This window comes from Scomber japonicus, chromosome 6 (genome assembly GCF_027409825.1).
Source record: "Scomber japonicus isolate fScoJap1 chromosome 6, fScoJap1.pri, whole genome shotgun sequence".
NCBI lineage: Eukaryota > Metazoa > Chordata > Actinopteri > Scombriformes > Scombridae > Scomber > Scomber japonicus.
Window position 1 is genome coordinate 6,918,922 of NC_070583.1, and position 15,506 is coordinate 6,934,427.

The 15,506-nt window shown below is 39.2% G+C and overlaps 1 protein-coding gene across 1 annotated transcript; it reads right to left on the reverse strand.

Moving 5' to 3' along the window:
* Positions 1 to 12,250: 12,250 nt before the first annotated feature.
* Positions 12,251 to 15,435, reverse strand: linc.pou2af1 (lnc RNA pou2af1). The gene is made up of 4 exons (XM_053320608.1): positions 15,262 to 15,435; positions 14,716 to 14,767; positions 13,636 to 13,961; positions 12,251 to 12,828 (listed from the first exon to the last, which is right to left on the reverse strand). Exons 3-4 carry the CDS (start codon positions 13,840 to 13,842, stop codon positions 12,478 to 12,480), a joined length of 558 nt encoding a protein of 185 aa, XP_053176583.1. The 5' UTR covers positions 13,843 to 13,961; positions 14,716 to 14,767; positions 15,262 to 15,435; the 3' UTR covers positions 12,251 to 12,477.
* Positions 15,436 to 15,506: the final 71 nt, after the last annotated feature.

A 15,506-nucleotide genomic window follows, 5' to 3' on the forward strand; every position in this document is an offset into this window, starting at 1 on the left:
AAGATAAGGTACAAGCTAAAATACAGGCTCCAACAATTCAATAAAACCTGGAAACCCCTCCTATCATACCTTATAACTATAAATCTAGTACAGCAGTCCACATCCTAACACTTAATACACAGCAACTTTGATGGTTGAAGAGTGAAGGTGGGAGTGAGGGAGTGAGGTAGGGAGGAAGGGGAATGGATGATTTCTCAATAAAAAGACAGATAAAAACAGGAGAATAAAAGGTTACTGTGCTGTTTGAGAGATTAACCCTAGAGTATGATTGAATAAAAAGCAGTTGCAAACAGGAGAGTCTTGATACAAGAGAACCGAGAGTTGGAGTGGAACTGCAGTCTTAAGCTGTAACTAATGTAGTAAATCATTAACTAATGCTTTATAGAAATTAGAAGACATTCATAATGCCAGGTTGTTGTCCTTTCTATGTAATAATAATGACGTCATAGTTGTAATTGGTAATCAATTCAACTAATAAATGGTGTATAAATGATGCCTTATAAGAAAGTGGTACAGTCATTTTTTTATTTTATGTGCCTCTGTAGTTTTTTCTAGGTTGATATATTCATAGATTTTACTGCCTGCATCAGCATTTCAAATACTTATCTTATTTAGCCTTTAGTGTTTTTATTTTCAGTGTTTTGAGCTGTAGAGTAAGAAGAATTCTCCTCCATCACCATATCATATGTATGTGACCTCCATCAGTGAGTCTCACAGCACCAACTAGGGGGCTCACAACCCCCGATGCTAATAAAAAACAGGGATCAAGGAGCCATCGACTGATCACAGCCCCTGTTACTGCTGTCTGTGCCTCAGTTAAGTCTACAGTACAATTTTTAACATTGGCTGCATGAAATGGATGAAAGTGAGACTTGAAAGTTTAAGTTTGTTGTGAAGTTCCTGACTTTTCTACTTTTCTGCCTAAACTTGCCTGAGAAGTCCCTGTAAAAATAAAGTATATACAGTATATATGTACAGTATGCTGGAATATAACACTAACCCTGATTTGCTGCCTGACAACCTGATTAAACATGCATGAATATGGTCATTTGAATAATGTGAGCACAATGTCAGTCTGAAATCATAGCAAATATTTGATATGGGACAATTAGTGAATGCAATAAATAATGAATATATCATAAATGTCAGACTGGACGGTGTTAGGTTGCAATAGAGATTACATTCATGCTAGTAACTCGCTTTGTCAACATTTCTTCACTTGAGTGTCTAAGAGTGCATATTTAACTTGTGAAGTAGTTGGAGTGCTCTGTCAATATTTTCACACCTGTGCCTCTTTTCATAAGTGCACTATACTCATATTTACAGGATGTGACCTGTGTGTGATAGGGGTGTCTTTTTTCTTTTTTTTTTAATTTCAGCATGATATTATGAAAGTGTTTTTGACAAGCTGTGACAGCATCAACAGCAGCAGCTCATTAAACTTTACTGGTGATGATGATTGGTGACGTTTGATTCAGTGGATAAAACAGTCTGGCTGGTCAAAGGGGAAAACCCAAAAACCCAAACAACCACTTTTGCCAAGAGGTGTGTGTGTGTGTGTGTGTGTGTGTGTGTGTGTGTGTGTGTGTGTGTGTGTGTGTGTGTGCGTGTGTGTGTGAGACAGGCAGCCTATCTATCTATCTATCTATATATCTGCAGATAACATCATTAATATCTAACATAAACGACTTAAATTAAGATAGATAGATAGATAGATAGATTATTATATAATATAAATAGTCAAGTGCAGCAGTAGTAGCATATTAATGAAGTGCCGGTGCTTCAGAACTTAAAGGAAAAATTCAACATTTTGGAAAATATACTTATTTGATTTTTGAATATAAAATAAAAGTTTGGAAACAGGGTGTATTAGTTAGCCTCCATTAGTACAAAGATAACAAACCTCAACGAACAGCAGCTCTAAAGCTCAATATTTTTTGATCCATCCCAAAGTATAAGTTAAAATGACAATGTGATGTTTTACAGAGGTTATGTGTGAGACTATTTCTTGGCCTAGATTGGCACATAACCACCTGAAAATTGTTTTGTTGTGGTGTTTTTGTGGGGTTTTTGTGTCCAAATCAATCAAACAATCTATTTTCATTTGTAAGCTTCAAAAGTGCTGGTAGGTGAATTTAGTTAACTTTGTTCAGAGCCAGGCTGTTCTAATGCTAAGCTAAGTCAATCACCTGCAGAAACACCAAAGTGATGACAGAACCTGGTGCTGAAAGTATTTTATAAAAGCAAACAAAGTTGGTGTTAGATTGATCTGTATGTCATTTTGAAATCACACAATGACTTCCCAAAGAATTTCTTATAAGCCTGAGGGTCTTTAAAGTTCTGCACATCGTGTACAGAAAACACGCTGCCTGCACATTTCATTTATCTTGGTTTTCATCTACGAAAGAAAACCAGCTTTTTTACAGGAGGCACAACATCAACAGGAGGAGTGGTACTGGAATCATTTGCAGTCATGCCGAGGCTTGTTCATCCTGCTCAGTTCACAGAGAATACTTCATGTGAAGGTTACTCTTAAACAGTCCGAGATGCCACAGATCAAGATAACTGGCCACATAACAAGGGTAGGAGGGTCCAAAGGAGCCTGTGTGTCATCGCTATTGTCTTATTTTCACATACATCTCTACAGTTATCTAATAAGAGGGGTAATGCAGGTAGAGTGTAATAACAGGAATGCTGTGGTTGAATAAAGAGTGGGTTAACAATTAGGGTGGAGTCGGATCAGAATGCAGTATTTGGATAAGTGCAAATAGTGTGAATTTGACAATTATATATATTATACAAATATTTCAGTTCTTTTCATTTGTTTGTTTGTTTGTCAATGGGGTTACATCACTGTCTGAATCTGTGTCATGAGTGTATAAGGATGGGGTTTTTTTGTGTCCATGTGTGAGAGAATATTAGAGGATTATGGCAAAAATGTCTAAGTGGTGTAACCATAAAAACTTTGTACCAAATAGTTCAACTTTCTTAAAAACTCTAAATTCTCAATAAAACACAGTAGGTGATAAAATATTGAATATTTATCATTCTTTTGTGGTTACACCACTTGACATTTTCAGGAGCATTCAGCCTTACTTTTGGTAAAAAATGGTGCAAATGTCATTTCAAATTACATAAAACCACCAAAAATACATTTCAACAAACTTGATGCTGCTTTTAAGACTATTGTTTAAGATATTTTTGAATTGCTCATGTTGCCAACCATGATTTGTCACTGACTCAGACGTAGCTTCAGATTTGACAGTTCATTGCAAGTTTAGCTGAGTGGTTAGTGGTTTTGGGAGACTGGGGTGCGAGATCTGGGATCTGGGGTTGAAACTCTCCTTAACAAAATAGTTAATTAAAGAACACTTATTTTAACACTTTAATATCCTGAAATTATGTTGCTACCTCAACAAATACAGAGTGTATTAGTGAAATACCTTTCATTTAAACTGGATGCCCACACTGCTTTTGTTTTTCAGAGGATTTTCTATAGAAATGTCTATAGATGGTACTGTCTCATCTGCCATAGCAGTTATCACTGATCATGTCTGATTCATCAACATTGGAAACAGCTAACAGACAACAAACAGAAAAAAAAATCTAAAGAGTTTTCTGGAGCTGAACACAGTTTGAATCACTTTATTGGACTGAAAAAAAGTTTCCAAAACTCACATTTTATTTATATGAAAACTGCAGGTTTGACAGTGTTGACTAATCTACTTGACAAATAGAAACACACTCATCTCAGGTGTGTTCACCCTCCACTTACCTTCTGTTTAATGTGTAAATATAGGACTTTCCTGTCACTTTCGCACTGAGGCAGAACACTGTGTGATGTGCCGACCGAGTGTTTTTAAGCTATCGAGCCTGGGTGTGTGTTGTGTGTTATGTGCCTACAAAAAATAAATGAATGAGTGCAAACATCCTCTGATTTAGTCAATAAAGTAACACCCTGTGAAATGAACACATAGAGGTGAAGGGCTCACACTTATCAGTCGTTGCGAAACACAGTATGACGTTATGCACTATATTCACCATCCATCTTCTCCTCACGCCTGATAAAGTTTCATTTAAAAGCTTCCAATACACCAGATCCAAAGTTTAATGTTACACCAGGAAATGTTATCATATTTATCTTGTTCTCGGAAGGATTGCGGTTACCTGGCAACCAGTTTTTAGGGATTCAATAGAAAAACATTGATCGCTTAAATATTAACAAGGGCAAAACAAGCACCACTTTGTGTCTATACACAAAGGATATAATTCAATACTGATCATAAAATTTCAAAGGAGTCTCATAAAGGCATACAGCTTGACTAGAATCACTGCACAGTGCACAAAGTCGTTTCAGTTTCAGTGTAACCTCAAGAAGGTATGTACTGTGCTCTGTCACTAGTTGCTCCACTGGTTCAAATAAGATCTTGTCATCATCCTCTCTGTTAATTATAAAATAAAAACAATAAGATTTTGTGTTTTGGGCCTTTCAGTGTGGATGTTTCAGTGTTTGCATGTTCTCCTCATAGCTGCATGGGTTCTCCAGCTTCCTCTCACAGACCAAAAACATGCAGGTCAGATTATTGTTGACCTCTCGCACTAATGTCAGCTGAGATCTCCTGCTACTCTCTACGTCAGGGATGTCATTTTAGTTGAAGGGCCACATACAGCCCAATTTGATCTCATGTGGGCTGGACCAATAAAACTATTGTAAAATAACCTATAAATATATATAATATATGTATTACAATGTTACTACAATAAACCATTTCTTTACAAAACAGATGAACAGTCTGAGGTGTCGTTAGAAAAATGAGTGCAATTTCAACAATATAATGTTTTGCAGATTATTTTGCACAGAAACTGCTGATTGACAACATTTTGCACAATGTTCAATATATGAATGGTTTAAATATGACCACAATATGTATTCTTTTTTTTTCAGAGAGTTGTATTCTGTTCAAATGACAATGACAAATGACATAATTGGTTGGAATACTTCCACAATATTGTTTTGGACTCTCAGAGTGTTATGTATAATATTACTGTTACATTGTAAGTTATGATATTATCAAAGCTGCACTGATTAGTATTTTTGTATAAACACCTGATCAAATGACCACATGTAATGTGAGAGGGATAATTCCACACAGAATTATCCACCAAATGCACTGTTTTGGTTTACTCTCATCGGTGTTGTTTCCAGCATTAGCAGGCAGGTGTTTTCCATTAAGAACCTCAGGAAAACACAAAGCTACAACCAGCAAAGTTAGTGACTCACTAATGAACATAATGGGACATTAAGCAGCTAAAGAATCAGACATTTTTTCTCAGGAGTTGACTCTAAATAAATGCTTATATTGTGTCTGCTGCTGGATGTGTAAATCGGCAACTTTTTGCCAAGAAATTCACCAAAACTTTATATGGTGATAACATGTCAAAGTCATATTTATTTTCAGCTTGTTCTGCTGCCCTCTAGTGGCCAAAACAAACAAACAAACAAACGAGAAACATGAGTAGTTGATTTGTGGTTTTGAAATATGAACTAGTAAATTCAGAATCAACAATGCAACAGTTTGAATTTACGAGCTTATCCTAGAACATCAAAGTTTATTATTGGCTATTTCTGACAAATTTAGTTTTTTCTAACAAATACTAGTAATTTGTTTATTGGGACCATATACAGTACAGCGTTAAACATAAATATTACCTTTTGATGTACTGTAGCAGAGTTAGCTTATAGCTAATTTTCATCTGCAGTCTCTTCAGTTGGTCAATATTAAAACATCTAAAAGCACCATATCAAATAGTACAAAGCAAAAAACTGAACACATACAAAATACAAAGGTACATACAAAAGCATGTCCATTACAAGTGTAGTTATTCAAAACATTTTCATTAAATTAAGCCAGCCATTCAATTATTTATGTTTTGTAATTAAAGGACCAGCGTGTAGAATGTAATGGCATTTAGTGGTGAAGTTGCAGATTGCAACAAAATGAATATCCCTCCCACTCCTTATGTAGATATAAAGGCTAATTTTAAGGGAACAAAAACACAATGATTCTTATTTTTAGGTAATTATACACTAATTAAAACATATTTATAAATATCATATTTAATTTATGCAAAGTCTGTTGTGATAGATTCCACTAAATTCTCCACACCACACCTTTACCATGTATTTCAATGTAGTCGTTACACGACGGACTAATTACTATTTCCTACAACTCGAGTGTGTTTGGTTGCAATGTAAACAGATACATCATCATACATTGCTCTTCTGTAATATTTCAGACAAACTAACTGCTTGTTGAGTGTTTGCTGTGGCAGTTTTGTGTCGTCAAATCCAAAAGGACAGTAACTTTAAGAGATGACAAAGTGAACAATGGTCTACTGTAAAATGAAAAAGCTCAAAATGTTTTTAGACTCAAAACTGTTCTTCTAAAAGCACTAATGGGGAAAAGTCGTCATAAAAAAAGATTGTTGCCTTTGTCGGCATGCTGAAATGTCAATCCCGGTAAATAAAAGCTGATTGAAGAGTTCTGCTGAGGACTGAGTGTGGGCGTTTCTTCACAGTGATCAGGTTCTGCCAAGTTTCTGTAGGGGGATTTCCACAATTGCTGGTTCAGCAGGAGCATGACGGGAGCTTGCCAACAGGATATGTAGAATACACTCTCACTCTCTCTCTCTCTCTCACACACACACACAGACACACACACACACACACACACACACACACACACACACACACACACACACACGAACAAACACACACACACCAATCCCTTGACGCAATGAAACCAGTCTCAGGAATGGCAGTGAGGTTTGAAGCTGAGCTGGAAACAAAACAAAAAAATCCTCTTTAGACTTCAGGGTTTTTTTGGTTTATGATCTAAATAGGCAGAGTTGGATTACATACTAAGTAAGAAAGGCTGTTTCTTCATCTGAACTTGTTTGGCATCAGGGTCAAGTACAAGCTTCAAATGCTGTAACATGAAATAGTTACATTAGATCACATTCCATTTTCCATAACTAGATACAACTTGCCATTTTAATGATGTGAGACACCAGAAAAATATTTGAAATAGTTGCGCTGCTGCTTTATCTCTCTGAGAATGAGTCAGGATATTGAGCAAAAGCTCACAGCCAAGATTCAAAGTCAAACATGCTGAAGATGAAGAAATGTATCACTGTGTCTGTATCTGTGTTTTTTCTATGTAGCTGGTCAAATGGACATTTTGTGAGCCTCAGACTGCAGGACATTACATTATCAGGGTTTAGTCACTTCAAAGATGGTCAGTGTCAGTCACATGAGGTGAAATGGAAAGGAGGCAACATTACTACCTTTTCATCAGTAGACCAGAATGCAGCTACAAAATGAGTTTTCTGTAAAGGGTTCATTCATGTATAAACCAAACAAGCCAAATTGAAACCTTGCAGAGCAGCACTTGGTGACAGTAAGGAAAAACTCCTTTTAACAGGAAGAAACCTCAAGCAGAACAGGACTCTAGTTGGACGACCTGCCTTGACCGGTACAGGTTGAGGAAGAGAGAGAGAGAGAAAGGTAGGGAAGGAGAAGAGAGAGAGAGAGGAGAGAGAGGCACAGTGACAAACAATCAAACAACATTGAAAATAATAATAGCTGCTGTCATGGACTCAGGACATCCACAGGGTCCAGGACACTGTCCAGGTTACCTGTGAGACCAGAGAGCACAGAGAACTCATCTCACAGGTGCCCTGGAGGACGTTTAGGTTAGTGAATGCATCAATAGCACATGAATGTAAATGTATAGAGAAAGGGAGGAGGAGAGTCTCCCGGCAGTCTAAGCCTATAGCAGCATAAACTAGGAGCTGGTCCAGGACAAGCCTGGTCAGCCCTAACTATAAGCTTTATCAAAAAGGAAAGTTTGAAGCCTACTCTTAAACGTAGACAGGGTGTCTGCCCCCCAGACCCAATCTGGAAGATGTTTCCACAGGAGAAGAGTCTGATAATTGAATTACAATAATCCATCTTAGAAGTAATTAATGCATGGACTCTATCATTTTGAGACAGGATGTGCCTGGTTTTTGCAATGTAGATAAAAAAAGGCAGTCCTTGATATTTGTTTTATGTGGGAGTTAAAGGTCATACCCAAATATAACTCCCAGATTCCTTACAGTGGTGCTGGAGGCCAAAGTAATGCCATCCAGAGTATTTATGTCATTGGATAATGTGTTTCTAAGTGTTTGGGGCCAAGAACAATAACTCGGCAGAAAGTTGCAGCTCATCCACTTTATGTCCTGAAGACATGTTTGTAGTTTAGTTCATTGGTTGCATTCATCTGGCTTTATTGATAGATATAGAATCCACCACAGCTCAACAGGGAAAGACTACGAGGGAATTTGATGCTAAAAAGACTGCAAATGTGTCAGATATCACTTGATATGAGCTTCACATCTATATTTAAATGACTGTGTAGAAACACTGTGGAAAACCTCTTTCACTGTTAATATGGACACCTGACCGCTGATTTAAGACACACTTGAAAAATTGTGAACCTGTCCTTTAAATAATCAAGATACTGAACACAAAACTACAGACCTGCACAGATCACTTCAGGTCACAATGTAGACGAAAGGGCTGACAGTTGGAGGGTTTCAGTTAGTTAGTCAGAGTTAATGACATGATAATAATCATCTGGCACCATCACTGACAGGCATACTGTGGCACAATATCTATCTATCAAAGGCAAACCATTGCATTGTAATGCAAGGATCAAGGGGGCGGGGTGGTCTCTGTTACCCTGAATTTTGATTTTACAGATTGGTTTAATTTACTAATCCTCCTTTGTGCCCAGAGAGAAAACTGAGATCGAGACATGTGATGTCGAGATGAATGGACTGAAGGGTTCACAACAGGCCAGACAGTGTGAGCCACTAATTCTCTGTTTTCTCATCAGAGGCCTATTAGAGTCTTATCAGACACCTGAAGGGATGAAGCATGTCAACACACACCTCCCGTCTCGTGCAGCCTTGTTGAACCACTTGCCAACGCCACTCTCAACGAGGCTGCTGGGGGTAACCCTGGAGCTAAATGGTGGGCGGGTGTGTGTGTGTGTGTGGGGGGGGGGGATTCACCAGAATGCAGGCTTGTTTACAATAAGAGTAAGTAGAAGCTGGAGACAGATCGGGTTAGGGTGGATCATATCTTGATCTGGTCGAACTCTGCTGGTGTCAGTTAGGAGCCATCGCATTCCTGAGCCCTTTCACATGATGCCTTAGAGCTCTAACCTTGTCTCTTGTCTGCAGCGGCTCACTGTGCCTCGGAGGGAAATGCAGCTTTGACATTCAGCTTTGTTTGGGCTTGGGGGAGGTGGAGGAGTTAATTTGACAAGAAACTTGTTTTGTAGCAGTTTATGGGGTCATAAAAAGCTTTGCTCCATCAGGTTTTTGACAGAAATGCTTCATTTTTACAGGACTTAGCTGCACTAACAGTCATGCTCAAAAGATGTCATGCACTACTTTCTATGCAAAAAACAACAGGGGGGCAAAAAAAGATGGAACACAAGAAAAAAGATACAAGTTGTAATACACAGTATGCATTTCACACTCCATTTTTAATGACTCCACTTTCTACTAATTACAAACCGTGTCACGACATGCAAGGCTAATGACTGGCCTGTGATGTGATTTGGCATGCTCCTTTTGCACGAGAATGGACTCACCCTCGGGCAAAGCTTTGCCAAGTTTGTTGCCCCCCCTCCAGCTTTGTGGGGCAACAGCCACTGAAAAGTAGCCTCCACTATGCAACTGCCGGTGGAGGTGAGGTGAGGTGGTGGGGGCGTCCTCTGGTCTCTGATGTCCTCTGGCTGCACCCCCGCCACCTCCACCCCCCCCCCCCCCACACACACACAAACTGATCTATACAGGTGGGTCTGCAACACCCATTTTTTTTTAATTCCCAGAGTGGCTCGTCTCTCGAGCTGCAGCAAACATGTTAGAGCAAGCAGTGAAGCTTCTCTCTCTGTCTCCATTATCTAATTGTAATCTTTACTATTATTATAAATAGTGTGGGCTATGTCTCTATATGTCGCTATGGTAACGATAAAGCAGCCCGTCTAACATACTGTGCTGTGTAAAAGTTTTAGACTCTAAAAGTGAAGTGAAGAAACTTTCAAAAAGAATTCCATGACTAGTTTTTATATTTGATGTTTTATATAAAGCTCAGAAAACAAAAGACACTTCAATTGAAATCAATATATTGATGTGAGCTGCTTTAACACAGCAGCAGCTCTCCTCTGTTCACCTGCACACAGTGATTCAGGTACTCAGCAGGTTGGGTGTACCTGCTTCTGTCTCTTCATGTAATCCCAAACTGATCCAGGATGTTGAGATCAGTGTTGTTATGTTCTAGTTCTAGTTGTGTATGTTTAGGCTCATTTTCATGCTCCAGAATACATTTGGGACCAATCAGATGCCTGTCTGATGGTGCAGCATTATGGATAAGAATCTAAATATCTAAAGTGCCTCAAACCTTTGCACTGGATACTTGATTGAATTGATTTGATTGACATGCATAGTGTATTCATGTTGATATTGGGAGTGTCTTTGTCAGTTAATTGTGATAGTTAGCAGGAAGGGATGCAGGCACATTGCAGAAACATGTCAAGTTGCTTCGGGGGATATATTTTCATGACATTGCTTTTCCACACACAGAATTATCTTTATTTTTTGTGTAAAGAAAGTTTTAGATTGTGAATTGTGTATCATGTGTTATATACTGTGTAAAGTCCAACAGAATGACACCCATTTAAACAAAAATCACACTCTTAATTTGTCTTTAATCTTGTCTTTACTCCATCATGACTCCTCAAGGATGTGTATAAACATATCTTCCGTAAATGTATATCTCCACATAATAATCTTAATGTTGTTTTCAAAGTATGTAATGCTGGTGAAGAACACTAAGCTCTTTCATTTGATGCATTTTTGCCTAAAACTTGTGTGTAAAATGTGTGTAATGATAAATGAACAGACCTCAGTGATCTTGGTGGTAGTTATACAGCCCTGCCATAAAGCAATACAGCCGTTCTTATCTGTACACTATACTGCTGTAATATTTTTGAGAATGTGATCATCTAAACCAGGGTGTCAAACATAAGTCCCGTGGGACAGAAATGGCCCGCCGAAGGGTCCAAACTGGCCCACTGGATAACTTTACCAGGGTAACCCCAAACTGACACACCTGGATGCAAAAATGTTGTGCAAGCTTTTTCTGTGATGAGCATCAATAAAACTAAACTGTCTTCCAGGTTCATAAACACTTTCTGAATAACTTCCTGAAAACCTAATGAGACATCTCAGGCCGTTCATCTGTTTTGTAAATAGATGGTTTATTATAGTAAAGTTATGTCTTCTAGATTTTATATTACTATAAATTATTATGCAATGGTTTTACTAGTTCGGCTCACTTGAGATTAAACTGAGCTGTATGTAGCCCCTAAACTAAAATGAGTTTGACCCCTCTGGTCTGAACAGTTTGAGAACATGACTGAGCATTCATTACTTTGCATTATGTTTTACTTTATGTCAAGTTTCCAATGAAGCTCCATAGTTATATCATCACAGTTGAAGAAGTCATTCATCTCAAGTAGCTTAAGTAATATGGTCACCAAATGATCTGATGGAGTACTACACCTTATCTTTGTGTATTTCCTGTGCTGTTCTATGCTTTCTTATACAGCCTCACAGTCTTGTTATACTTCTTTTATTGAATAACCTGTTGAACTAATCTAAATCTGTTGTTTTCTTTATGATTGTATCAATAAATATCCAATAAAACTGTAAATCTGTCCTCTACTGGAGTATTTGTCTTTAACTTGTAGTGAACTTCATCCCTGCAGGTTAAATCAAATCTTTTATGATTATTCCACTTCAGAGCGTCTGTTATTACAGCTCAGTTCAGCCCAAACATGTTAATGCTGCCTTGTTTATTTGTTCTCTCCGCCTACATATTTGCGAGCTTACGATAAATGAAGATCTGACGTTCAGCGGCCTGAAAGATCATTGTAGAGGCTTGTTCAGGGCGTCAACTGTGTAGCTGCAGGCCGACATGACAATGATGAACTTGACCAAGACCATGACTGTGACACTGCACCTGTGTGCAATCATCACTAAGTAACCCACATGTTGATATTTTGCTACATGATCCAAATGAATTGCGCGTTACAGTTGAGTTTAACATTTTTTATTTGGGATAGCAACAAGTTATATGTATGAAAATAAATTTAAGTTGTAAAAAAAGAATCATCGATACAAAAATATCAGCCTCTCCATCCATTCAGCATTCATCATATTCACTCTACCCAAGCAAAAGCACACACTGAAATGCAAAGCGGACCATCAAGCAGACAGCGTCACCTTATCGAGTACTTGAAGAGCATCCTATTTGCAAGAATAAAAAATAAAGACAAAACAATACTGCTGAAGGTCTCATCATAGTACATTGTAACACATTTCGGAGCTCATCTGCAAATCTCGCTTAAAATAGTTCTCTTCCGCGGAGCAGGTGTACAGGTGGTCTGTGGAGGGGTAGTAAGGTGCGTGTTCAGGGGCAGAGTAGCTCTCCTGCTGGCCTGGCCAACAGTGGGACAGGCTGTAACAGTCCTGGAGGTTGCAGTGCTGGTAGTGGTAGTGCTCTGAGGTGAAGCCGTGGTGGCTGGGCTCCATCCTGGTGGGTGAGTCGTAACAGGAGGATGAGGAAGAGGAGAAAGAGTCCTGTGGCGAGTAGCTGTTGTTATCTGTGGGGCTGCAGAGCTTCAGAGACTCTGGTGAGGAGCAGGGAGCCTGAGAGAGAGAGAGAGAGAGAGAGAGAGAGAGAGAGAGAGAGAGAGAGAGAGAGAGAGAGAGAGAAGGAGGAGGAGGAGGAGGATGGTGAGCATGGGGGTCACAAATGTGTCACATGTGGAGATCAGAATGACACACACACTACAGGTTTGCCAAAGACACCAGAAAGTAAATAATTCATTTCCTTCATTAAAACCGCTAGAATAATAATATTCCTGTAGTGGTGTGTGTATCTCATTTGGTTTACTAAGTCAAGCAAAGACAGATCTGACTGCCAATTAAAAACAGACAAACAAACAAATGAAGTGGCTATAAATTCACCTGCAGACTACACACATATAATTGCTATAAACTGAATTGAAGCCTCAGGGCAGGTGTCTGCTCAGAGGAAAACAGCCATGCCAAACCTTCATTCCAAAACAATAGAATTTGTCGTTGCCTGGGGTATTACAACCCGTTCTTTAATATAAGACCATGAATGAGGGCGTTCACCAGTGGACTGAAAAGCCTCTGCTGTTCGGCATATATCATGATCATCTAACTGACATTATTTAGAAATATTTTAGTATTCGGGGTTTTCCCATTATTTGTTGTCACCTATAAAAACGTATTTGTATTAATGAATAATAATAGTAATGATGAATAATTAGGCTACACATATGTGCCGAACAGATTATATCGCCTAAATAAGGTCAAAAACGAACTTGATCTCGTTTTATACACATTTACAAAAGACAAAAAATCATAATAATACTTAAAAACACTTTTCTTGAATGGAGTTTGGTTGGTGTCAGTGGGGAAACCTACCATCCCATGGTCATAATAGTCCGCATCTGAGGAGAGTCCATGGCACCAGGACAGCGGGAAGGTGTGAAGGGGAGGCAGGGAGGCGCTGTATCCGCCGCTGCTGCCGCCGCCGCCAGTGCTGCTGCTGCTGTTGACGCTATAGCCGTTGCCGGGCAACGTCATGTCCCCAAATTGCTGCTGGCTGTCGTTAAAGGTGCCCTCTTGCATCTGGATGTTGTAGGAGCTGTCAGGGACCGGGAACGCGGCGGTGCACAGCTGGAGGGCTCGCGCGTTACAGCCGCTCGTGTCCGCTTGGGGAACCGCTGGATGAGGTTCCACATAGCGACCTGACGGAGTTCAATAGGAAAATATTAAAAAAAAGATGCATACGCGTAAAACCTCATCTCACACTATAGATGAACTGTTACACATACTCATCTTCATATCGGCTACATACCGAAGATTGAAAATAAACCCACTCAAGACTGAAATTCATATTCAAATCTATTGATTCTTATCTAGGCAAAAAAAAAAAAATCTATCTTAATCTTAATGGGTGAGATATCCAACAGAGCGCATCCAAATAAAGGTGCACGGTTGTCTCTGCGTGTTAATAGACCACAGGAAGACATTTAAATAGGCCTATAAGTTCAGAGAGTGATGTCATGACACCATCAGCCAACACATTTGAATGTAGCTTACGTTTATAAGCAGGGACCCTGCGCTTTTGGAATGGAGCTGTTAATAGTCCAACTAGAAATGCATTCCACCTACATGTTTCTGAGGTAGAGCTTCAACCCAGCTGCACTTTCTGCTTTTATGTCTTACTGCAACCAGTGTGGAGGGTTTTTTTTAACAGTTTGCCAAACACTGGGAGTTAATATCTAGTTGTATATGGCTGGGTTTCTTTTCTTTTTTCTTTTTTGGGTAGTTTCAAAACTGCATGCAAATTTTACAGTTCAATTTGCAAACGGTCGGTTCAAGCCCTACGATTGCCTTGAAGTTGGATACAAATGCTGCAGGATATTAATAGGGTTTTATTGCTTTCAATGAATGTTTGACACTGGACTTTGGATATTGGATATGGCTGAGGGAACTTACTTGGGAAAGTGGACGCGCAAAGATCCTGAAGTTCCAAGACAGCCGGGGATATCTGTTGATGAGGAGGAAGAGGACAGATGGGGAGAAAGAGGAAAAGAGGAGATGGAGGGAGAAAGAAAGAAAGAAAGAAAGAAAGACAGACGAGATTATTAGATTTTTTAGTTATTTATAGATTTTTTCCAAGAACATTTGGATTTTACTTTGGAAGGGATGTTTTTGTGCTGATATATTTAAATTTAGGGTTTTTTTCTTGTGTGTGTGTGTGTGTGTGTGTGTGTGTGTGTGTGTGTGTGTGTGTGTGTGTGTGTGTGTACAGTACTTGTGTGCTTAATGACTTTGTAAAAAAGAGAAAAAAAGGGTTTTACTGGAAGGACAATCAATCATTTACAGAGGCAGTTTGTTGCTTTTGTTCAGTGAATGTTTTCCCCCTCACCTGTTTTGTCGTGTAGTGAAAAGGCAGAGAGACATTGAGGATGCATTGGAGAGAGAGGGAGGGAGGGGTGGAGGGGTGGAGTGTGTGTATGTGTGTGTATGGGGGGGATTTACCGTTTTAACTTTTTTGCTGTTGGCCTCCCGGGCTCTGAGCCTCTGCAGCAGTTCTTTAACCGTGGTCTTCACTCGGACGCCCTGGTACACTCTTGGCTTATCTGCATTGAAGAGAACAGCATGTCACTCATGTTTACCAAACATACACACACACACACACAGCCGGAGAACACAATGGCAGATAGTGACTCTTCTCCTCTTCAGCCCATACTGCTCAACCCCTCCTTCTTCTTCTCCTCTCTCCT

Excerpts from the sequence above, each read along its gene's own strand:
- linc.pou2af1 (XM_053320608.1), bottom strand. The coding sequence starts at position 13,842 with ATGCAAGAGGGCACCTTTAACGACAGCCAGCAGCAATTTGGGGACATG. Across the intron at positions 12,829-13,635 it reads ACTATTATGACCATGGGATG|GCTCCCTGCTCCTCACCAGA; the intron begins GTAGGTTTCCCC and ends TCTCTCTCTCAG.